At 33.7% G+C, this 23,899-nt stretch overlaps 1 protein-coding gene across 1 annotated transcript in view; it reads right to left on the reverse strand.

The window, feature by feature from the left end:
• Window positions 1–23,899, reverse strand: part of SYCP1 (synaptonemal complex protein 1) — a 24,944-nt gene continuing 1,045 nt past the window's right edge. Inside the window, exons 2-31 of the mRNA XM_040616455.1 lie at window positions 23,743–23,827; window positions 23,532–23,578; window positions 22,122–22,286; window positions 21,211–21,278; window positions 20,949–21,022; window positions 19,607–19,665; window positions 18,387–18,456; window positions 17,706–17,779; window positions 16,660–16,768; window positions 15,370–15,464; window positions 15,048–15,232; window positions 14,081–14,148; window positions 12,879–12,940; window positions 11,644–11,748; window positions 10,576–10,679; window positions 9,970–10,087; window positions 9,655–9,725; window positions 8,905–8,986; window positions 8,384–8,446; window positions 7,974–8,036; window positions 7,223–7,285; window positions 5,971–6,087; window positions 5,242–5,352; window positions 4,474–4,566; window positions 3,482–3,556; window positions 2,807–2,866; window positions 2,488–2,664; window positions 1,333–1,476; window positions 886–972; window positions 1–800 (exon numbers count right to left, since the gene is read on the reverse strand). Of these exons, the coding sequence (XP_040472389.1) occupies window positions 657–800; window positions 886–972; window positions 1,333–1,476; window positions 2,488–2,664; window positions 2,807–2,866; window positions 3,482–3,556; window positions 4,474–4,566; window positions 5,242–5,352; window positions 5,971–6,087; window positions 7,223–7,285; window positions 7,974–8,036; window positions 8,384–8,446; window positions 8,905–8,986; window positions 9,655–9,725; window positions 9,970–10,087; window positions 10,576–10,679; window positions 11,644–11,748; window positions 12,879–12,940; window positions 14,081–14,148; window positions 15,048–15,232; window positions 15,370–15,464; window positions 16,660–16,768; window positions 17,706–17,779; window positions 18,387–18,456; window positions 19,607–19,665; window positions 20,949–21,022; window positions 21,211–21,278; window positions 22,122–22,286; window positions 23,532–23,578; window positions 23,743–23,827 (2,838 nt within the window). The 3' untranslated portion in view covers window positions 1–656. The remainder of the gene's footprint in view (window positions 801–885; window positions 973–1,332; window positions 1,477–2,487; window positions 2,665–2,806; window positions 2,867–3,481; window positions 3,557–4,473; window positions 4,567–5,241; window positions 5,353–5,970; window positions 6,088–7,222; window positions 7,286–7,973; window positions 8,037–8,383; window positions 8,447–8,904; window positions 8,987–9,654; window positions 9,726–9,969; window positions 10,088–10,575; window positions 10,680–11,643; window positions 11,749–12,878; window positions 12,941–14,080; window positions 14,149–15,047; window positions 15,233–15,369; window positions 15,465–16,659; window positions 16,769–17,705; window positions 17,780–18,386; window positions 18,457–19,606; window positions 19,666–20,948; window positions 21,023–21,210; window positions 21,279–22,121; window positions 22,287–23,531; window positions 23,579–23,742; window positions 23,828–23,899) is intronic.

Raw genomic sequence — 23,899 nt, forward strand, 5'->3', positions numbered from 1 at the left:
TGTCAGACAAACAATTTAATGACATCTTAACATTGTTTTTACAGTCTCAAAATGTGTGCATATTCTATTCCCTGTGAAGCTGAAATATTTTTAAACTGAAGTAATTCTATTGAAAATTCAATTTTAAATTTTCAAAACTTCTAACATACTGAAATAGTAGCCACTGAAAACCGTCTAAAAAGAAAGTTCTAAGAACATTTAAAACATTTAACATTTGAAAAAACAAGATGACTTGAGATAAAAGTGCATGCATTTTAACAGCTTCAGTATTTCTTTCACTAAATAATACCCTTCCGTGAATTATGTATTAAGAGAGTACATTTATAAGAACAAAACTGAATTTCTTTAAAACCAGTATTTCTAATGACAGCCTTTTTTTGTTTTCAAACAGCTTTCTGAGTAGTTATACTTATTTCAAAATTCTAAATTGGGATCATTTGTCTCCCAACTTTTTATAGCATAGGGGATGAAATGTAGAAAATGTTCTGCAGGTGGACGTAGTTATGTATCTATAAAGTTTATGTGTACAAAGGAAATTAATGTAGTATTAAATGTATCTAGTATGACAAAAAAATGCAACAATGTACTAACTCTGAAAGAATAATACTGTGGTTATACTAATCAGATAATGTTAGGGCACTAGTCATTTTTTCATTTTAAGTAAAAAGCCTTTCAGCATCTTTAATTTTTCTTTTCCTGTCCATTTTAGAAACTGCAGTCCAACCAGCCTCACGCATTTTTCTCATGGTTGTAAGTTTCAGTATGGAGCCTGGAGTTTTCCCATTTGATGTAGCTGGTTTCTAAGAAGAAAAATAAAGCCATCCTTTAATTTCTATAATCGATTTGATTAACTGTTTGTTTTGATCTGAAGAAAAGCTACAGTACCTTTTTTGGTGTCATGGCATATAATTGTGAAGCTTGAGGATAATCTTTGTACAATTTTTTAAACATTTCTTCCTCCGAGACTATGCTCTTAAATTAAAAATAAACAAGTTAATCACACTATATTAAAAGATGTATTTTCTTTCCCCCTAGGAATACTGAAGTATGAAAAAAAAAAAGTTAGTATGTTACTATGAAGCCTCAACAGTTCAATAAAAACAACATAAAAAATCAATGTAAAAGTTAATATATATACATGTATTTTTATAGTGGTAGTCTGTTTGTCATATAGTTACTAATTATGCACAATTCCAGAAAGAACCATAGAAATAAAAATATACCCATTAATATTGTCTTGGATACAGAACCCTACATGCTTTATATACATTCTTGGATATAGCAGTGTGCATAAAAATCTGTTAAGTACACTGTTTGTTCTCTGATTTTTACCAGGAGGTCACTGTGTTCAGAGCTATCTGACTGAACATCCAGCTGTAGAAGCACTTTTTGCTTTTTCCTCATGCACTGTTCTGAAGGCAGATTTGTCCTTTCACTTTGCAGTTTATGTATTGGAGGAGTCTTTATCATATATGTCTGGGAAAGAAAAAGATGACATTTCAAACTGTATTTTCAGTAGCAATTATAGAATCTAAACCCAAACTCATAACCCAGTTTACAGACTGAGTATCCAGGAGGACACTAGAGAGATGCTGTGGAACAATTATCTTTCCATCCAAAATGTGAAGCAAAGACCCAAACAAAGAGGAGGGGGTAGAAAGGGGAAAAACCCAAAAAACCAAATCCTTTTTTTGTTGCCAAACAAGAGGAATGTACAGGAAGCTGTGGAAAAACTGAGTTTTATGGCACACTGTATCTAACTTCTTCAGGCTTATCTGCAGAAATTCAGGTTATTCTGCACTGTAGTCACTACATGCAGACTATAATCAGCATTTAAGAAATTGCAAACAAACAAAATTGCAGGAAAAAGCTTTCAGCAAGACACAGTGGTATCAAGAACACGACTGTTTTTACTTAACTAGTTATTTCACTAGAAGTTAAACTTCGCAGAAGCATTACAATGGAACAAACAATGCAGTCCTTTTTTAGCAAGGATAACATAAAAATGGTAGTTGTTTCTGTTGTTAAGATATATATCCCATGTAAGCTTCTGACAGGGTAGAAGTGTAAGGTTTTACAGTTATGATGAAGCAGTCAGGAATACTTTGATAATTTTTACAGCTACACAAGCTATTTTCTGTTCCATAGAGAAGAATGTACCTTTACAAACAGACATCACTTTTCTTTTAAGACTACATAAAAGAATTCTAGAGTCTTTATTAAATTCACAGTCCTTCTAGGACAGGAAGTATTACTGATCAATGATAACAGACAAATTAAATAACTGAGCAAGAAAATTACACCCAGTGGGAGCCCTTACACAAACTGCTTTCTTTTATCACTGTGGAATACTTTTGTGTGTGTGTGTGGCTATCACCTTTTAAATCCCTGCTTATCACAACAAAAAATAAACATGCACCTACAGAGAAGTAAGAAATACAGTCAGAAAAATAAAACAAGAAAAATTCACTCCCATGGGTTACAAACCTTTAATGATGGACTATCCAAGGGACTTTTAGCAGATACTGAAGGCAGTTTTTTCTCTTCCATCATGTTGACTTTTACAGGAATATCATTTGGAGACTTTTTATTTTTTAAATTAATAGATTCATAGTCCAGATCAAAGTGAGGTTTAGGAGTCTCAGAAAAATGAGTTTGTACTTTCTAAAATTAAAGAAGGTTTAAGTTAAATGCATTCCAATGTCTTTTATTAAGTGTACGTACTTTGTCATGGAACTTCAATTCAAATGCATACATATAAATATTACCAAATTCTAAAATTAATTAATGATAAGGTTAAAGCTACCTTGTACTTCTTTTCATTTTCAGGAACCATATTTTGGGGATGTTCTTTTGCAAGATTCTCCTAAAAAGAGTTATGTCATAGGAAGTAAATATTTTGTTTGAATTCAGTTGTTGAAAATCTTGGTATAATTACAGAACACAGTCCTCAATCATACTCTGTTACAAAATTCACACAAATATATTACCCAGATTCAGTCAAACTGCAGCATTCAAAAGATAGTACTTTTCTATTCAGTTTCATTTCTTATACAACTTCTCCCATCTCTGCTAAGGAACCTACATAACATCTCTTTTAAACAAGAAAATAGATACAACTTCTATCACAGCTGTATTTAAAAAAAGAAAGAGCTCTATTTTCTAGTTATTGCCTCATGCAATGAACTGGAAACATTCTTGTTTGTTCAAGTAAATGTCCCTTTGCTGTCTTTTTAATTCTATCTTGCATTTCTTTTGCCAACTGAAGAATACTATGTTGCAATCACGAAATCACAGAATTGTTAAGGCTGCAATGGACGTCTGGTGATCATCTACTCTTAACACCTCTGTTCACAGCAGAGTGAAGTAGAGTAGGTTCATCATGACTGTGTATTAATACAGTGCATAAGACCAGGCCAAGCATGTCACCCATACTGCTACATTTAATAAAGTAAAATTTAAAACAAACCAGAAAACCAACCTTCTCTTCAATTGCTGCTTTAAGTTGTTCCTTAAGGGATGACAGTTCATTTCTCAAACATGACAGCTCACTTTCCTAAAAACAATTAGATAAAGGATAGGGTTAACTATGCTTAACCTGGAAAAACAAAAACAGTCCAAAATGAGTCTGTAATTAATATGGATATTCATTATAAACAAAAGAAAAATATGTTTGTTCCAATACAGCTAACTTATCCGTAAAGTGAGCATGCTGAGAGGTATCTACAATTCATTTTCAGAATTATTCAATCACTAGAATAACAGATGATCAAAGAAGCGGTTACCAAATTAAAAAAAAAAACAACATGTAGACTGAAGTCACACCTTCTATTAAAAAAATCTAACTCTTTTAAAAGCTCTGCAAAGAAATATTCTGTGAAGGGAAATGTCAGAAAAATACGGCATTTTAAGTATATGCTGTAGAAGTACATTTTGTGAAAATCTTGAGGGGATGTTGGCTCTCAGAATACTTCTCCAAACTAACCTTCCCAGAAAGTGGGGTGGGGGAGAAGGCGACAGGGAGGCAACCTAACTCTAGACTTGAAGTTTTGTTTTAGTTCATTTTAGAAAGAGCTGAAGTACTACTAAGAAACAGGTATTTGACCAAAATTGTTCAAGGTAAGAACTTCAAACACTTGTGAGAACAGAGGGCTGGGGGGCAGAAACCAACTATTTAATACAAAGGTCAGAGGTTAGAACATGACACACTATCAGGAAAAGTAGACAGAAAAACACAGCTATGCTAACTTATTTTTAGAAACATCTGGATTTTTTTAATGCACATAATAAAACCTGTAAGAAAATAACTGTAAACAGAAATGAATGCATTGATCCCATCAGGGTTCAGTCCTACTAAAGCAGCCACTTACACACACACACACCCCCTGCCAAGTGTGATACTTATAATCATATTACACTTTAAGGACAGCAGCCCTTCCGTTTAGTTATTTAATGCTGAAGAGTATGCCTTACCAATGATCTTTTTGATGATAACTGCTCTTGTTCTTTTATTTTATAAAGTTTTAACTCTGTATCTTTTTCTTCAACCATTTTATCGTATTCATGCTGTATTAAAAAAACACCAAAAAAACAGACTCAAAATATTTGACTAAATGTTACAAGTACAGATCTACCCAGTCTTAAAACATTACTAATTTTTTCAAATAAGACTCTTCTGAAGATTCAGAAGGTACTATGAACAAATATTGATGCTTCAGCAGAAACTGCAAAACAGAAAATGCACAAGCAGCATTATTTTGTGGGCTGACAGAGAATGCTTTATCTCTAGGCAGTGGTACGGGTTCCAGCACATGAAAACTAGCCATGTTATTTTTATTAACAGTATCTGCTAAATATACTGCAAACCAGAGTAATATGGAATGTTTAAAATATGTTAAGTTAAACTGCTGAAGGTCACTAAGCAATCTCCTCATAAACGAAGGCTCAAACTGACACTCAGAACACTGCATTAAAATGGTATCAAAGGAAACCTGAAAACAAAAAAATTCCTAAAAATTTAGGTAAATGTAATTCATCTGCCAGTAGACCTGTTTTCAAAATCTGAAGATGGATTTATTTTTAGGTGATAAAAATTAAAGTATGTGTTCAACTTCATTTTGCTAGACTCAGGTCTTTATTATGAAGTTTCACTTTCTAATTTCTATTATTCTAGTTTTGAAAGGTGTTTACTTAACATAGTATCAACACATTACAATTACTGAAATCAGTAATATCTCTTACCTTGTGTTTTTCCATAAGTGCCATCATTTCAGTTATCTTGTGTTGACATTTTATATCAGTTTCTCTCTGTGTTATCGTTGCTTCATCAGCAAGCAACCTCATCTTTTCTACCTAAGTTTAGTAGAAAAACTTAATTTAATTCATGAACAACTGACATATTTTTTAAAAAAATAATCTTAATTTCATTTCTTCTTACCCCTGTGGGTACAATGTATATATAGTTTCATTTGGTGTAGTCTTCACTTCCTTTTAGGATGCTTTTCAAATCCTGTATCTTTCATACATATTGGTAAAATGGATGAATAAACCTAGATTAAAAGTACACCCATTCTTCCGTGGCAGATAAGTGTCATTTCAAACCACAAGCCACTTTAAGCACTCTACCCTAAGATTTTTTTATATTACCATCAAAAAAACTGTGGGCAGGAAAATACTAACATGGGAAAAGTTGTAATCTAATTTGCTTATCCTGTATTTATACCAAGAATAGAATTTCTGTGAACAGTATCTTGAAACAAGAAATTTTAACTGGGTTCTTATTTTTAAAGGCATATACAAATACTTCAGCTTCAGGATCTAATGCACTAAAGCATTGGTCACATGCATACACATTCTATTTATGTTGATGAGACTGCTACATAAGAGCAAGGACTCTGGTGATACAGCTTCAGAAAGAAATCATGCATCAAAAAATAATTAAAAGTTACAGTAAAAATTAACAACTCTCACCTCTTCAAGAAGTTTATTTTCATTTACTTTTTTTGTTTCAATGTCTTTTTGATAGATGTCAACTGCTTCCTTATGTTGCTTGTTCATATTTTCCACTTCTAACTGTAATTTATTCACCTTTTGAGAATGCAGAAGTAAAAAAAAAAAAATAATAAAACAACACCTTTGAACTTTGTCCTGAAGTGAGTTAGAAAACACTGATAGAAACAGTGGCAACACCACAATGGGAAAGGCAGCCCATACCAGTTTTGTGCACCCCTGTCAATAAACCAGTCCTAAAGCTAGAGGCTAGTCAATCATAAAGAATCATTCCAATGTATGGGAAACATCCATTAGCAGTCTCACACTATTCTGCCTTTTGTACAAAAGACTCTTCAGTACTGCAGCTATGGAATGCAAAGTAGGAAAATTAAGCATAACTGATAGTCTCCTAAGACTTAGGAATACGACTCTATGACTGTATTATGTTTACAGTCAAATCTTTTTTATCAATTAAGAAGAAACAGTTTCTCTAGAAATAGTTTATTTTCAGAATTACATTTAGTTCTGAAAAAGATTAATTCCTTTTAGCTGCTAATATTAATGAGAATTTGGTATGAAACAAATAGGAAGAGTCTATTCCTAAGCAATCACCCTAAATGCTGTGAATTCTTCTAAAAAAAGATACAGATGGAGATTTTATTCCCTCCCTTATAAATCTCTTTAAGATTTTAGCTGTTTTTTGCTATGTTTTCCTCCCAAGTGTGCATTTTGATTGTATTTTTGCCTTTTAAGTTTCTCCTAAGAATACCCTCAAAACAGTCCACATTTTTCTTAAAGTGCGGTACCCAAAAACTGGACACAATATTCTAATCAGGGACTTATCATTGCAGAACACATGAAAAGAACTGCCTAAGGGGAATAATATTAATATATGCATTTCCTTTAATTGCTTCTCTGTTTCAATTGGTTGGCATATCTGAGTGATGATCAGTACCCTATTAAGCAAAAAAGAAAGGGACTGATCAAGAACATAATTCCTTGAGATGTGATGCCCATCTCTTACAAATGTCTGATTGCCCAGTCAGTGCCCAATGATTAAAAAAATGGAAGGATCTTCCAAAATGTATGAGCTCATCCCGGCAAAATCTGTATCCCAGATCCATGAAACAGTTCAGAATGTGCTTAACATGTATTATCTTACACTGGGACTTAACAATGTTTAGTCTTTGTGCTTTATCCTCATGTTGTACGTGAAGTTATTTAAACCTACCTTCCCTTCATAAATACTTGTTTTCTTGCTTTCTGCAGTAATTTTCTTTTTCAGCACCTTGTTCTGTTAAAATAAAGAAAACCAAATGCTGTATTTTAAGAAGTTAATAGAATTATGTAATGATTTAACTGCATCAAGCAGGTTGGAATCGTCAAAATTTCAGCTTTCAGCAAGTGAATAACTCTCTTTTTGTTGTGCAGTTCAGGTTCCAGATCAATTCTTGAAACAAGAGTGCTCAGCTACTTACTTTAATAATACTGTTACTTCATGACCTTATAACAGACTCCTCATGGGCAACATCAGAGAAAAGCAAATGAGGGTGCAGAATGGGAAGAAAAACTAAGATGCTGCTGACAGAAAATGTGCAGATATCATGATCAAAAATACATGTTATATATTTTTACAGTACAGTTATTAACTATTTTTCCTAATCACAACTTTTTTATACTATTGGTAACTGGGAGAGGTCATTATTTCAAGTATATCCATGATACCATGTACTAAATGAAAACAGTAAAAGTTTATTAAAGTTATTATTTCTGTAATTGTACTTTTCAAAAGTAAGAATAAATTTACAAATCAAGTAATTCCAAAGGTGACTCCTTAATTGCTCAGAGTTAGGATAAGAAAGGAAATGTTATAAATTACATAGGTATATCTAAGATACCACACCAGACAAACACTGTTGAAAAGTAAGGTAGCACAAAATACCTTGGTTTAGGTATTAGTGACTTTTAAAAACTGTACATACCTCCTGTTGCAACTCTTCGATGCATTTGGTTTTATTTTCCACCTGTTTCTTCAAATTATTCAACTATAAGAAATATTCCAAATATTAATTATCAAATATAAAATCAACTCCTAAAAAATTACTCATTGTGTTAGAGATTACTGTCAACATACTTAAACATGCATTTGCACAAGTCTGATTACTTCCAATGGGACTGAAACATGCCAACATGTTACAACGATTGGAGTTTTAACCATAAAGTACTACAAGAATTTTGCTAGCCCAGTATCATCAACATTAATAGCAGTGAACCAGTTCCTCAGTGGTTGTAGAGTTCAGAAAGAAGCAAATTTCAAAAAGTTACTTCACAATTTAAAAAGTAATCTTGTATGAAGTTCTCCACAGTCCTTGAAAAAAAAAAAAAAGCATACCTTATTTTCTAGAATCTTCAACTGCTTTTCCTTTCTTGAAATATCATTTTCAATACTCTTAGCCTGGAATTATAATTGTAAATCATTGACTTATACAATACAATTTTGAAATCCATTATGATGTTAAAAAAAAAAAAGAGGTGTGCTTTGAAACTACAGTAAGAAAATAAAAATAACTGACCATATTTAAACTAAAACTCTTGTTACGTTTTGAAAGGTAATCCATACCTCATCCATCACTAAGTGGGTATGCAGAAATGAAAAAAAAGGGGGTTCTCTGTTTGCCTGAAAACTAACAAATCTGGACTTTTACACCCCCATGTAAGACTAAACATCCCAGTGAAGGTCCTTGCCTTTTAAAATAAAAGGGCTCAGCATGGTAGCAGCACTGAAAGAAGAAAGCCTTTTTAAGACATTATATCCCTAGGCAGAGCTTTGCAGGAAAAAAAGGTGTTACATTTAGATTTTGTCCTACAGGTTATGTTATACATTTTCATGATAAAGCACATGATATGGCATACATTTTCTTCTCTTTCATCCAGTTTACTTTTAAACTCTTCACCTTTCTTTGCCATCTTCTCCTTCAAAGACTCCAGTTCATTTCTAAATGCCAAATTAACATGCATTAGTAAATATTTACTTAATAAATTGTTTTCACTACTGCTAAATAAACCCATACTTTATTTTCTAAAAAGAACTGCTAATATTGATGAGAACTTCATAAGCTGTTCAATGAAAATGTTCTTAAAATTATGCAAAGTGACTGCAAGTTTATGTCTGACCTGTACATAATTTTTTTAAATATGGAAGGATGTTCCCCTTACCTAAGTAAATACATTCTAATCTGTAATATCATAATGTGTCTATGAAACATGGAAGGCTGCCTGTCTATTGGGTTAGTGGTACAAATACTGCTTCAGAGAATAACATTTAACCAGTTTCACCTTTTCACATTTAGTCCATAACCTTTAACTTCTATTTTCATTTCCTTCACACCTAAGATGTTAATGCAGAATAGGATAGCTCTCTATATGCAATACAAAGTTATGGCAAAAAAAATCTTCCTGTAGCAGCAGTTATTATTAGTTTGTAGAAACTTCTACATGGCCTACATCAATAATAAAGTTTCTATTTAGCTATATAACCTAAAAAAAGTATTAATCTAAAAATCACAGAAAGCAGTACATGAAAACAACATTTAGACTAACTGTGAAGGAATCAAGTCTCCTTCCTTCAATACTATTGTACATTAATATTTGTTTTTTACTTGCCTTAGCTGGCCATTTGCTTCTTCCAGGTTTTCAAGTAATTGCTTTGTATTTTCTTCTTTTTTTCTACTATCCTAAATAAAGACCCACATAAGTAAAATGAATAAAATTCAAAGTGACATTTTAAAAAATTCAGTGACATCTTAAGCAGTATCTTGATCTGCTCTATCCACAAGGGTAACTGCGCTTCCTTTGCATTTTAAACATAAAAAATGGTTCAGATATTCTACAGAGCCATGTCAAGTTGCAGTTTACCACATTATCTGTATTTTGAATTGTACATCATCCTTTAAAAACAGCTGGATGTTTAAAACTTGCCTCATGATTTTCTCCCAGTTTCTTGATTTCTGTAGCCATACCACTTTTCTCTTGTGCTAGTTGTTCTTTTTCTAATAAAAGCTTATTGATATACACTGTTAGTTGATCATTCTTTTGCCTAGTTTAAAACAAATGGTCAAGAGAAATAAGAACATGTATTTCAAATTTTCCTTTCAAGTTAAATTTATCTGTTAAAGAATTGTTACTTCACACTGAAAAAAGTCCAGGCCTGTAGCTATGAATTTAAGCTTTGCAGCAAAGTTATAGTGATGCAAAAAGGCAGTGGAAGGAAGAAAATGAGAGCAAACTTTTATATAAATATAATGGTTGTTGAAGATGATGTAGTTCAATATCCAGCTTAAAGCAGGGTTAACAATGAATTCAGAAACTTTCTCTTCATGTTAACCCAACTAAATCACAGAGATTTGGAACAATTACATACATACAAATACAGAAAATGTAATTTATAAATATAAGTATATAACAGATGTCATACTGTGTGCATAGGTTCAAATTTTGCATTAGAAAACAATCATAAATCATTGTATATTAAAGTAATTTTCATAACACAAAAAAATAATATTGTATTTTCAAAAATTATCGTACGCCTCTTGTTCAAGATCTGTGTTCAGTGTCATAAGTTGTTTTAAATAATTTTGTTCCTTTTCAGCTGTACTGGTCAGTTGTACTTTCAAATCGTGGATTTCTTTCTGCAGAATAAAAAGGAAGTGTTTTGAGTAAAAGTCATGAAATCTATCAGAAATGAACTGACAACACAAAGCTTTAAGATTAAACAAAACAACATGCATGCCATAAATTAACCAGACTGTATCTTTACATCTCCCTGGTGTGATCTGGAAGCAGTGTGAGATATTGAACTCTGATATGAGTGCTAAATGTGTCCCATACTGTAACTAACTAGTCTGCAAAATTACTGACAACATTGGATTCCCTTGAACATTATTTTAAATGAAGACATTTGCTTCAGGTATCACAAGCTTTCGTATTCACCTAATTAAAAAAAATTAAAATACTTCAAAAAAAAATCCAACCACAGAATTCCAGTACTATGTGATAGGATAGGCACATATTTTGGATGCATTCCAAGCCACAAAGCAAAACTCTTCTCTCAGGAATTTCCTGCCATTACAAGATAAGGCAAGCCTTATAACGCACAAATGCTTTGAATACTGTTTTCTCCAAGTAACTGGTGATACACTGATACCACAGGCACAGGCACTTGCAGGCAGGTGGGGAGTCGAGGGCGACACGGAGGAAGAGAGAGTGTGATTCGTTTTTAAGCACAGCATATAATGAACTTCTGGAATTTCTTACCACAGGCAGCTATGGAGCCAAACAGCACGAGGGGGTTCAAACCCAGATGAGACAAGTGAACATGAACAAGTCCATAAATGATAGCAAAGGCAGCTGACAGGCATGTACGTGTCCTCTAACATCCTTAATGCAGCTACTGCAGCATCATGAGGAAAATGGACCATAGCAAACAGCCAGGTTCCTCTATTACATAGTATCTTCTGCTGTCATTGTCAGGAGCAGAGCAGTGCATTGGGTAGAGCACTGGTATGACTATGACATTTCTTATGTTCTTATATACAAGTTATAACGTGTAACAACTATTTATAAAAGCATATTACTATCACCCTTTATTCAGACCTCTCTGATCTGGAGAGTATTTTCCATTTCTTTTTCCTTTTCCTGCAAATTTTCTACAGTAGCCTCAAGATCCTTCTTCTTCACTAGAAGTCCTTCAACTTTTCCCTGTTTAAGAACATGGGTGAAACTCAGTTCAGAAAATTCAGTGCACAGTATATAAGGAACAAATGTATACATGGTAAAATGCAAACTTGGTTTCACACTATCTTATTTTAGCTGATGCAGTTTCTTGCTAGACTTGTAAATACAAGATCTTAACTAAAATAATCCTGTATTAAAAGTGTACTTCATATAGCTTAGACTTCTGTAACAGAAAATGGGCCTGTGTCACAGTTCCATAGGGTTCACAGAGACCATAGCTAATTCCCTCAGGAAGCATCTCTATGGGCAAGAAAAGAACAGCCAGTATAATAATGGGAGTGCATGGAACGGGGTGTTATAACCCAAAAGACCTTTCTTCAGGCTCTTAAGTGTTTTCTCTGAATACGGACATGAATCAACACAATATACAATGCTTTCTGGATACTACAGTATGGAGGACACCTCACCATAACTAACACACCACAAACAGCAAAATAATCAACAGATTTGTGAAGTAAGAAACCTATGAAATGGCTTATTTGTGTCCTTATTTTGTCATAATAACCTTTTCACAAATTTCACTGCCTTTTCTGAGTGGTGTCAGAAGCTTGGTTATCCTTTAAACACCAAAATTAGGTCAGCCTTCTTAAGGCTTAATTTTTAGAATATTATTATGAAGAAAGCTAGTCACTCAAGGAATTATCTTTACTTTCAAAAACTGGTTGATCCTTCAGCCTTAAATGTCAGATGTGTGGTACTCACAAGGTTTGAGCTGATGTTCATCACCAAAAAATTAAAAAAAAAAAGTATTTTTCAGAAAGGTTCAGAACAAGGAAAGAGTGAGTACTAGGCATAACTAAAAATGCAAAATCTTTATGTCCAGAGGAAGTGGCATTTATATAGGTGTGAATGAAGAAGAAAATGACCAGAAATCTTGACAAGGAAAACCAAAGCAAAGCAGAACAAACCAACAAAAATCAGTGGAGAGTATCAATTCCTGCAAAGAAAGCACTGAAATTGTCTAAAAGACAGGTAAGAAAGTTTAGTAGCAACATTAAGGCAGATTAGACAGTGTTTATATATGGCATTTAAGATACAAAGGAAGAGAGACTTCATATGAAAAGTAAATACTGGGAGACTAATAAAACATTTACCAGTGTTTCTGACAGCTCTTCAAGTTTCATTTCTTTGTCACATTTTAGTTTAGTCATCTCTTCTACAGCACATGTAAAATTAATTGAACAGAAATAATTTTATATATTTAGCAGGCAGTATAAAACATTCATGCCTTTGCAGTGCCTAATTTTCAAAACTTGTGGGATTAAATTCAGAAGTTTTTAAAACTAAATTACGACTTAATCTAAATGTAGTTGAAAAAATTATTCAGAAAGACATTAGGAAATACATATCTGGACAGAAGCTAGTAATTAATCTTAAATAAAATTCAGTCTATTATGTTTTCCACAATCATGGCTTCAAAGAAACCATGGACTGTAAAAATGGAGTAATGTTCAAATATTGATGCATATGCATCTTTTCAGAAAAAAAACCCTGAACTGCTGAAGATATTCACATGGATATGCTAAAAAAGGAAACCACTTGTTAGTAACTTCACAATGTTTCCTATGTGCACCTTCACATTACCGATATTTTTTGCAAGTACTGGACACCAAACTCATTTTTGCTCTGGAATCCTCACAGGTCACATCTCACCTTGTTCTAGACAAGCATTAGAAGTTAACTTTTCAACACTTAATCTTTAGGTGCCTTCAATACATACAAGGACATCACACTGTATTTCTCATCTATCATATCAGGACTGGAGGCATATGCTGCACACTGGGAAATCAGTGCTAAAGATAGACCTCTTACTCTGGGGGCTAAGAAGCATGCATCTAGAAATCACAGGATATCAAAGCAATATTTAAAGCTAACCACTGTCAGTGTGACTCTGCATCAGACATGGGGAGAGTGGTCTGCAGGAAGGCTTAATGCAAGTGTTTTGTCTCTGCTACAAGCTACAGAAATAATTCCTGGAATCTACTGTTCAGCAGTCTAATGCTACCTCTCAAAGAGGTCTTCAGTGTGATCAGTCTTAAGTGGAAGAGTGTAGAGAAACCAAAACGACTTCCAGAAGAATCTATGCATGTATGGTCTTACTATTGGAGGTCTACACAGCACTGCTGACTGACTGTTGCCAAAGGGAGTCAGATGAGTAAAAAGAAATGTAAGCATTCCTGACAGGTACAGGGTACTGTAAAACTATTTTTCCTAGCAACAGGGACAATCCATTTTCAGAAAACAACATAAAGCATTTTTATTACTACTTAGCTCATTTTCTTTCTACAAATCTCACCCAGTTCAGCAGACTTATTTCTGAGCTCCAAGGTAAGTAGCTTTGACTCATCTTCATATTTCTCCAATCTAATAAAATGGTAATTAAAAAAAAAAGTATAGTACAAAGCACTGCATTTGAAACTCAAGGGACAATAAGAAGAGGTCTATCACAAGCATTTTAAGAACATTTGCCTTTCAACAGGCAGATGATATATCTGCCTGCAACATGTATTGAATTTCACTTTTACAACTTCAGAACAGCAGACATAAAAGTAAACAAATATACACATACATAAATCTGTATTTCTTAAAAATATCACTATGACAGTCAGGGGGAGAGGGAAGCAAAAATTTACTTTTTTATAGACCAGTATCAACCAGCATAACTGAAAAAAAATGCATTAAATTATCTGCATTTAGACCACTGTGTCAGAAAAACTAATTTCATATCCCTTCTTTCTTCCTGGATTTGTCATAAACTGCAACTACTTAGGAGACACCTTAATGCCACAAACCCAAAATCACTGCTTTTTTAAAACTCATCTGTGATATTTTAAAATACATCTTTACTGCTCTGTTCTCACTTCTAGAAAGGTTGGCTTTAGTTGCTATCAGGTTTTTTGACGAATACAGTTTTTAAAACTAAAAAAACCCTGAAATACATTAATAATAGGCACTGGTATTAAGCATTACTATTATCACATACGGAAGAGCATCTTCCTCACTAAAGGTTCCATTAATAAGGAACTGTCAAGTATTAAATGAGATTACTACTTCCTTAGTTAACAGCTGTATCTACACAAAACCAAACAGTGTAACTGTCTTCAAGTGCTAATAATTTCAAATAACGAAATAGGTGAAGGACTTTAAAAATAGTTATTAGTGATTACAAAAAAAATGCAGTTACATTTAGGTTTTATTCCAAGCATCTTGGTAGTCTAGTATTTTACCTATAAGATTCTTTGAATTTAAACTGTTTAATTTACCTATTTTGCTCTTTTTGCAGGAAGCTTTTCATATTGGAAATAGAAGTCTCATATTCCTCTATCAGGGATGCATGCAAAGCCTTAGCTTTTTTACATTCTTCCACCTGTGCTTCTTTTTCTCCAGTGACCTGAATTAACGCATTCACTGCAGTCTGCAATTCGATTTCTAAGCTCTTTTGAGTAACCTTCAAAAAAATTATATAGTTTCTAAACATTTTTTGCAACAAAGAACTACAATTGTTTCATATCTAAAGTATCAGTGATTATTTATGCAATGGCTCATCTAATCTATTTATACTGGAAAATTATAAGCAAGCTGTACCTCTGTTTTTTGCAATGAAACTTTGGCCTCTTCCAGTTCTGCCCTCAAATGTTCTTGATTCATCTGGGTTTCCCTTAACAGTTCTCCTTCATGTCCTAAGGAAAACGATACATGCTTACATTTAAGAAAAATGGGGTATTTACTAAAAAATGCTTGCGTTTCTATTTTACAGATAAATACATTCCTAGAACTTAACCAAGTTACATAATATATTCATGTCATTGTTAAGGAAGAAGCCTCCAAGATGATTATTCAACCTATTAAGTAACAGTATCCAAAAAGAAAATGACATGTGTTTATAGAATTTAACAAAATGCAGCCACTTACATGTATCTGGCATAAAAACTATGCTAAAACCTTCCCCCCACACTCCCCAGGGAAGGGGAGACTGAAAATTGCCTCACTTCTAAAGTACTTGCACCCTATACTGTAAATATTTTGTAATATAAATGGCTTAAAAATACTGAAAATCAAGTTCTGAAAAGTAAGTTTCCTCAGTGGGACCTGAGTATAAGTTTTCAAAACTCAAGCAATGCTTTTTCCCCTTGCAATCTTCAAACACTGTCACTGCTTGACTCACCCTTAAAAAAGAACCCTTCAACAACAGTTAAAACTTCAAATGCCAGTCAATCATTTCCCTATTCGCAAATAAGATTCTGTTTAAAAGCTGTAATATTTTGGGGTGTTATTTAGCAAAGATGTCAAAATATGTGTTGTTGAACACAGAACAAGGCTACTATTTATGGACTTCTGAACAAATATTATACTTTGAAGACCCTTCACTAACTTGGTTTGAAACAGATCAATCCAGTAACCAGGAAAAACACTTTAATATTATTGTGCCATGTCTTCTGTACAAGTCCAACAGGAATGGAAAAACCTCTATAACACGGGCAGGGTTATAGTGTCCTGTTAAAACTTCTGTTACAGAAAAGGAATGACAGGGTACATGGCACCTTTGTAAGTAGTACAGCATGTTCACGCTAGAGTTTATTGAAGACCAAGAGAAAAATCCCTCACAATGAAGCTGTCATGCTAAATAAAAAAACAGGGTGTAATCTAAGCCTAAAGGGAAAACCTTGGTTATGAAATATAGGCATAGATTTTATACTTACATGGATTACACTACCAGTCCTGATCCCAAATCAGCAGCTTCTGTTCCAAATGAAAACATGGCCTGCAAGGCGCTAAAGTTCTGCTGCTGACTAGTAACAGGGTAAAATTATCATGATCCGGTTTCCTACACATCTATAACCAATTACATTTTAACATAGCAGAGAGAACTCTTACTTTTTGCTTCTACAAAGTCAGCGATCTTATTTTTTGCTTCCTGCAGCTGAGTCTTGATGTCTCTTATTATATCATCTTTTTCATCACTCTGTATGGTAAGAGCTGAAATCTAGCAAAATTAAAATATTACCATAATGAAGTCTAGAAAAAAGGACAGATTCTCATTTTTATTTGTGCACCCTGTATGATTAGCATATATACTGCTGTCATCCGTGTTACATAAGATAGTCAGTCTTAGCCAAATATTGATCATGTCATATTACTCTGGATGAAAAAGCTCTTCGGTTCAAAACCAAAATATGAATTCCAGTAGACTAAAGATACTGGAACATCGCCAAGATAGCAGAATCTGACTTAAATGTAGCTCCTGCTGATGCCCAGGAACACTCCTTCCCCTATTGCAATGTCACATCTATCCTCAGAAAAACAAACTCTTGACCTTCCCAGATACAGATGGATGCTCAGCTTCTCAGAGTCCTGCTTACAAACTAAAAACTATTATGACAACTAATTTCTTCAACTTAATCAGTCTTCCATCACAGCTACCTCATCACCACTACAAAAAAACTACTCTCATCTCAGATTCTTAGTCCAATACGCATTACAATCCTTTTTCCCACCTTCCTTATGACCAGATATGAACTATACCTTTCTTACCTATGACAAGTGATGACTGCTTTCCTAATTCTATGCATCTGCACAAGCCACTTTATAAAGGCATACGCACAGAAAACAGAAAGAGTACTCATTGTTTACATGGTCCTTTTAAATCTTATCACCAAGATCTCCCTTTGTCACAATACACTAGCCTAATTCACATTTTACTCCAAAGAAGTAACACGGAAGGAACACCCCATCAAAAGGTCATTTGCAATATCAATTTCCATCCTTCCAAAATACAAATATTTCACAAACAACCAAGTGTTTTTAAAATAATTATTTTCATTCATCAGTGAGCCATGACAGCAAAGTTCAAACATTAAAGAAACTAAAAGATTTGTTTCAAAAATAAAGGTGTACATAGTAGATTGTAAAACTGAGCAAACCTGCTTTTCCTTCATACTGACTTCCAGTTTGCATTCTTTTTCAAACTTATCCACTTTTTCTGCTTCTTCTTTCACTTTGGAGATACAATAATATCCGTAGTTAATATACTAGCTAAAACATACTTCAAGTTAAATACAATGTCCCGTTCAAGATTGCTTATAATTATACAGCTGAACAATTTGTTTCCTAAAGAGTAATTTATGAGGTCACGTTAGAAACTATTTTCTAATCAGACAAAATAATTTTTTTTACATCAGCTTTCCACAGAATTAGTCCGCTATTCCATGTATCACTTAATAGTTTGTTATAAGAAACTAACAGAAATGCACATGTAAAAATTAAACAGGCACGTAGTAGTGTAAATAAAGCTGATAATTAAAATTTCTGTAGCTATACACTAGTGCATTACCATTTAAATAAACAAACTACATAAGTAGTGATCTCTAGACTGTACTTCACAGTCAAAACTTATTTGAGTGACTTTGAAAAATAAAGTTCCAAATCTGATCCAATGGAAAAACCAAAGGGCTCAGGCATTTAATAGCTGGCAGCATGAATAAAAGGGGATCTAACAACTGTCACAGCATTCACCACTCTAGCAATTTGTATCTTTCTGGCCTGAAACTGCACGCAATAAATCTATGATTAAGCCTGCAGCATAAACACAACAGAATTCTCACATTTGAAACACATTTCCAATCTAGTGTTCTCTGCTTGTACACGAAGCTCTTCAAATGCCATTATCATTCTCTAAAAATAAAATTCAATACATATGTTCATACAAAACTAAGTACTTTCAGTAATGAACAATTATGTTTATGATTTGCAAACAAACAGTATTACAAGCTCATTTATATTTGTAGAAGAAATGTTGTTAAAAACAAAATTCAGAGCACAAACATATTTTGAGTTAACAATGTTATAATTATACAGAGCTGGTAGTTTAAGAATTTCTGTACTCAAGATCTAAACAATTTCAAGGATGAAATATTTTTACCGGTCCATGTTTGTACATCCCTAACACAATGGGGGAGTTGTTGTGCCTTTCTTAGTTGCTACAACAGCCTATAGTTAATATTTAACCATTACACCTTGTACTCTCTGACTCTGCTTATCTGTTTTATCACTTTCTAACAACAATGCCTTACATTTCTCTGTTACAAATATACTAAACTCTTATCTTCCACACTGGAATAATTAGTAACAAAAATACGATGAACTAATTTATTTGGCAAGACTGCACTTCTTTAACAAAAAAAATGCAAACCCCCTCTTTAAGTTAAGGCATATTCACACCTTATGCTTTCTATTCCACACAAAATCACCAGTTTCAGTACTGAGCTTTCTTGTTCTGTGTCACACTCAAAACTGAAATTAATTTTGTTTGTTCATCTTTATTTTATATTGCACTTTACATTAAATAAAGCTATCTAATAGAACAACCCTAATATACCTGACCCCAAAACCTGACTGAACACAGCCCTATGCAACCTGCTATAGTTGGTCCTGCTTTTAGCAGGGGAAGTTCACCAGATGTTCTCCAGAGGATGCTTCCAACATCAGCCATTCTGTGAAATCACCAGATTGGTGAAACAGAGTACAAAAAGAAGACAGAAGTTATGGCTGCCACCTGACACTAAGCAGGTCATACATATCACACAGATCCCATGGATCTACATCCCAAACACTGTTGCATTTTGTCTAATTAATGCTCTATACAATACAAAAATAAAGGGACTGAAAACCTGACTTCCTGCATCACACATGACAGTTCTAATTGTTTTATCAGAGAATGTTCTTCATACAACCAGTATCTCAACATATACACATAACTCAGATAGCTCAACATATCCATATAACTGGGATCACATCTGAGCCTTTCACAAGCTACATCACTTACTTCAATGTTGTTATTAAGTTCCACATATACTTGTCTTGTTTCTTCTCTTTCATGTTCATCTATCAAAGTAAGAATAAGTACCATAAAGTTTTCCTTTTGAAAAAGAATGCCAGTTGTCCAAGCCATTATGCTTAAACAGCATAATGAACTGAAAAAGGAATTATAGGCCTTTTCTTATTTAAAAAAAATCATTATGAAGCAGGATGCCAAAAGTTACATCATCTGAAGAAAATGTATATTCCATTGGAACATCAAGCAAGCTCAGCTTTTCAAATTTTCTCCCAAACCTTACTTTTTCTGTGAATAGTACGATTCTACATCAACTTATGTACCTATATTAATTTTGACATTATTAATATTGTTGAATACTATAGTGCTTCAAAAACTGCAACAGGTTTAGCACCGAATTTCTTCCCATAATCAGAGATACCCAAGACCACAGAGCTGTCATTACAGAAGTGTAACAATACTCTTATCTCATTCTTTTTCTTTCTTTTTTTTTTAATTGATATTATTTTCCCCTAAGAAAACAGTAAGAAACACAGCTATCAAATAACTACAGTACATCTATACACAGGTGTTTGTAGAAGCAAGGCTAAAAAGAAACAGACATTCTTAAGTATCTGGGATCAATTCTGCAAAATTTTAAAGATTGTAATAACAACTCTGAATTTCATACAATAAAATCCAAAGGCAAAAACGTATTTTAAAATCTCAAGAATTTAAACTTTGTTAAGTTATGCAGCTATCTTGGCTTGGTCAATTTAGTAAGAAGAATGCTAGTTACTCATGGTGTCTTGGGATTTGGACCTTTTTCCTCCATGAATCCATAACTGCTCTAAATAGGATAACAACAACTCTGGAAATTTGTTATAGTGCTAGGAAAGGTAACTAGAGTAGATTCTACTGCCTAAACACAGACATGAACTGCCACCTTCTATGTCATAATCCACTCAAGGTATCTGGATGGGACTGAAAAACATCAATGGACTGACAAGACTTCCTGAGACCTACACTCGCTCTGGAGTGGCTGCTAGTGGCTAATCGGGGTTGCTTACACTACCTTAAACTTCAATCAGTGTTTAGACATCTAAATAGCTCCCAAGGTTTGTAACCTTCCAGGAAACTATCCACTGACTTCAGAAACCCTCTAGATTTAGCTTTTCAAAACAGACAACTATTAGACTTATGGCTTCACATCTAATTCACTCTGATGCAGAGACACATACAGTTTATCTCAACCAGAGAACATACTTGGAACACAATGATAGCTTTTCCTTCGTGAATTTAGAGAAATCTAGAAGTACATTTACTCTCATAAATCAATTTAAATAGCGTTTACATTTGGTGGACTTCTCTGTGAAGTGAGTACAGGTTTCCTTGAGCAGATTACACAGATGCCTTGAAGCGTTGTTTCTAAAAGAGGAAACAATACCGTAATAGGTGGTCACAGGAATGCATGGTACTTTGCATACCTAAGTAGTAACAATGTAAATGGCCTGATGACCTTTACAATTTAACAGCTGTATCTAACTTCCCATACTAATACAGTTCTCAGCGCAAAACGTAATTATTTTCACAAAATATTTGACTGTATTACTTACTCTTTTAAGAGATCTTTATTTTCATTTATCTCATCTTCCAGTTTTAAACTTAGTTTTTCATTTTCAAACTAGTTTAATAGGGAACAAATACAAAAACACATTGTTATTGAAAAACACACTAGAAATACAGTTTCACTTCTCAAATCTCACTTGAGAAAGTAATTTTCTGCATCAGAAGACAGAAATCCATTTTACCTGCTATTATATGCCATCTTTTGTTACAGTTTGCATGAAAGACATAATAATAAACAATAATTTACCAGCAACCAAAATGCTTACAGCATTTGTTGTACACACAGTGTTGTACACACAATTGCATACTACAGGTGTGCACCCCTTCTCAGAATAACCATCTTCTCAAGGCAAAAGTCAAAACATTCAAAGATGACTCAGGTTACAAAAGCCAACACAAACAACAAACAGCAACAAAAAAAGACCAATACATTTTTAAAAATATGTGTTTCAGCCACAAAGCTGTCCATCACTATCAGCGAGATAAGAAACTGGGAAAACAAGAGTGCACTACTTCCACTATGTGTTGAATACAGAAATATGCATGAGCATACTTTACACATACCAGGAGGATGAAAACTTACTCAGTCTTAAACAGGTTTCTGCAAACCCACAGTATGATGTCACGTAAATAATGCAAAGATAGAAGTGCATTGTTAAAAAGAGGAAAACCATTCTTAGAAAACAAAATGTTACTTTTTCCTTTAAAAGCAGTAGAGCCATAGGTCATTGGTATCTAGCCAAATGGCTTCGTTGAAGTCATCACATTAATAGTTCAAAATTTCTTTAACCTCTGCAACATTCTTTAATATTTAGTTGTATGAATAATATTCTCATACTAAATCAGGAAGAACTTCCTCTTTACTTTACATATTCATTGTATATTGTACAATACTGGCCTGCAACTCCTGAATGGCTTTACGCTGTGCTTCAATAATCTTTCTGTTTTCTTGCAGTTTTCTTTCTTTCTGCTTCAGTTCTGATTCTACAGTTTGTTTCCACTGCTTGATCTTCTCAGCCTCTTTGTAGAGTTTTGAATACAATTCATTCATTGTTGCTATATTCTATTAAAACAGGTTCCACAATTTAATCTCAAATGCTATTTAATTAGTAATGTTGTAGATACATATTTATCTCTTAGACATATCACAAGAGTAATTTTTTTTCCACAGATGGTGACACAAGCTTATATACAATCAGGAATCAAAGTTTAAGTCTTCATGCATTCGCTGTGTATGTATTACAGAACAAGTAAGAGACACAAACATGAGTGAAAAATACCCCCACTACCTCCAGATATAGGGACATCACTAAACAGATAGTCTTAAAGATATGGCTAACTGCACTCCACCAGAAGTCAATACAAGGTTCTTCACACCACTGCCCTCCTTACTCTGACAGATACTGCTGAGTTAAGTAAAACCAGCTTCAGAGATCTTGTCCAAGACTACCTGCGATAGTTCTTGCAGTTGTCTTACACAAAGGAGGAAGAAAAACCAACTAACCTTGTGCTCCTAGAAGACCTTTAAAGCACTGTACAAGCAGCGCTTGATCAGTGGTTTAGGCAGGTAAGAGTAGGACAGTAGGCCACAGGGCAGTTCTGCAGTTTGTTTTAGATATGATGTCACCTAATGCTATCCTTGTTTTGGCTGCATCATATTATTACAATCCTGCCTGTACTTTAGTATCTGCCAGGCCTAAAAGTTTAACCCTCAGGGATACGAAAATCAAGAAATATGTTCCATTTGTTGCAGCAAACAGCATTTCACATCTGGGAAGCACAGGAAGCTACCACAAAAAAAAAAATTAGCTTTACCGAGTTCTACTAAAGCAGAAAAATGTTGGTAAAAACACCATGAGAAGAATCAAATGCTTGAGGAAATCACTGTACCAAATTCATTGTTTTATAGATACAATAAAGCCAGACAAGGCAAAGAATGCTCTGACTTCAATCCTTCTGCCTTGCAACAGACTATTCAGAACCAATCCCACAAAGATATTTTAAGTTCCTAAATCTTATTCTGATCAAAACTCCCAGACTTCCCAGGTACTTTAAAAAAACTAAACAAAAAACAACACAACAAAACAACAGCTTGGAAATCGCCTTAATATTGAAAGGCATGTTCACTGAGTAACAAATACCTCTTCTAAATGATTCAGCTTTAAAACAGGACAGAAAATTATCATTCCCCTTTGACTACTTCCTTTGGCCCTGAAGTATCTACTGAGTACTGCTTTAGGCACTGTTTTGGGAACAAATTAAGAGGCCCTAAAAAAATTAAGATATGCAGAGTTTATACTTAGCTGACCTCTTCATCTGCCTCAGAGCAAAGTTTGACTTGCTGTGAAATCGCATCTGAAATATGAAGAGATTTTGATCAATGCCTTTCTAAAAAATAACAGTGGAACTGTATTTAACAGTGTTACAACTACAAAACTGTTAAGCTACTCATGAAAAATGTCAACAACACTAAAAAAAATGTAAAGAATATGCAAGGTAAATGCTTATTTCAGTCTTACCTGAATTAGTGATCTCACCCCGGTTTGGTATGCTCGTTGTTACAAATGGCAAATTAAAATCATCATCTGGGCATTTGTTAAAACCCTGCACAAATTTAAAAATTAGTTTCCTATTTGTAAGTAAGGAATAGAAAACCCAGAAAAAAATGTACATCTA

The sequence above is a fragment of the Falco naumanni genome, chromosome 17 (genome assembly GCF_017639655.2).
Source record: "Falco naumanni isolate bFalNau1 chromosome 17, bFalNau1.pat, whole genome shotgun sequence".
NCBI lineage: Eukaryota > Metazoa > Chordata > Aves > Falconiformes > Falconidae > Falco > Falco naumanni.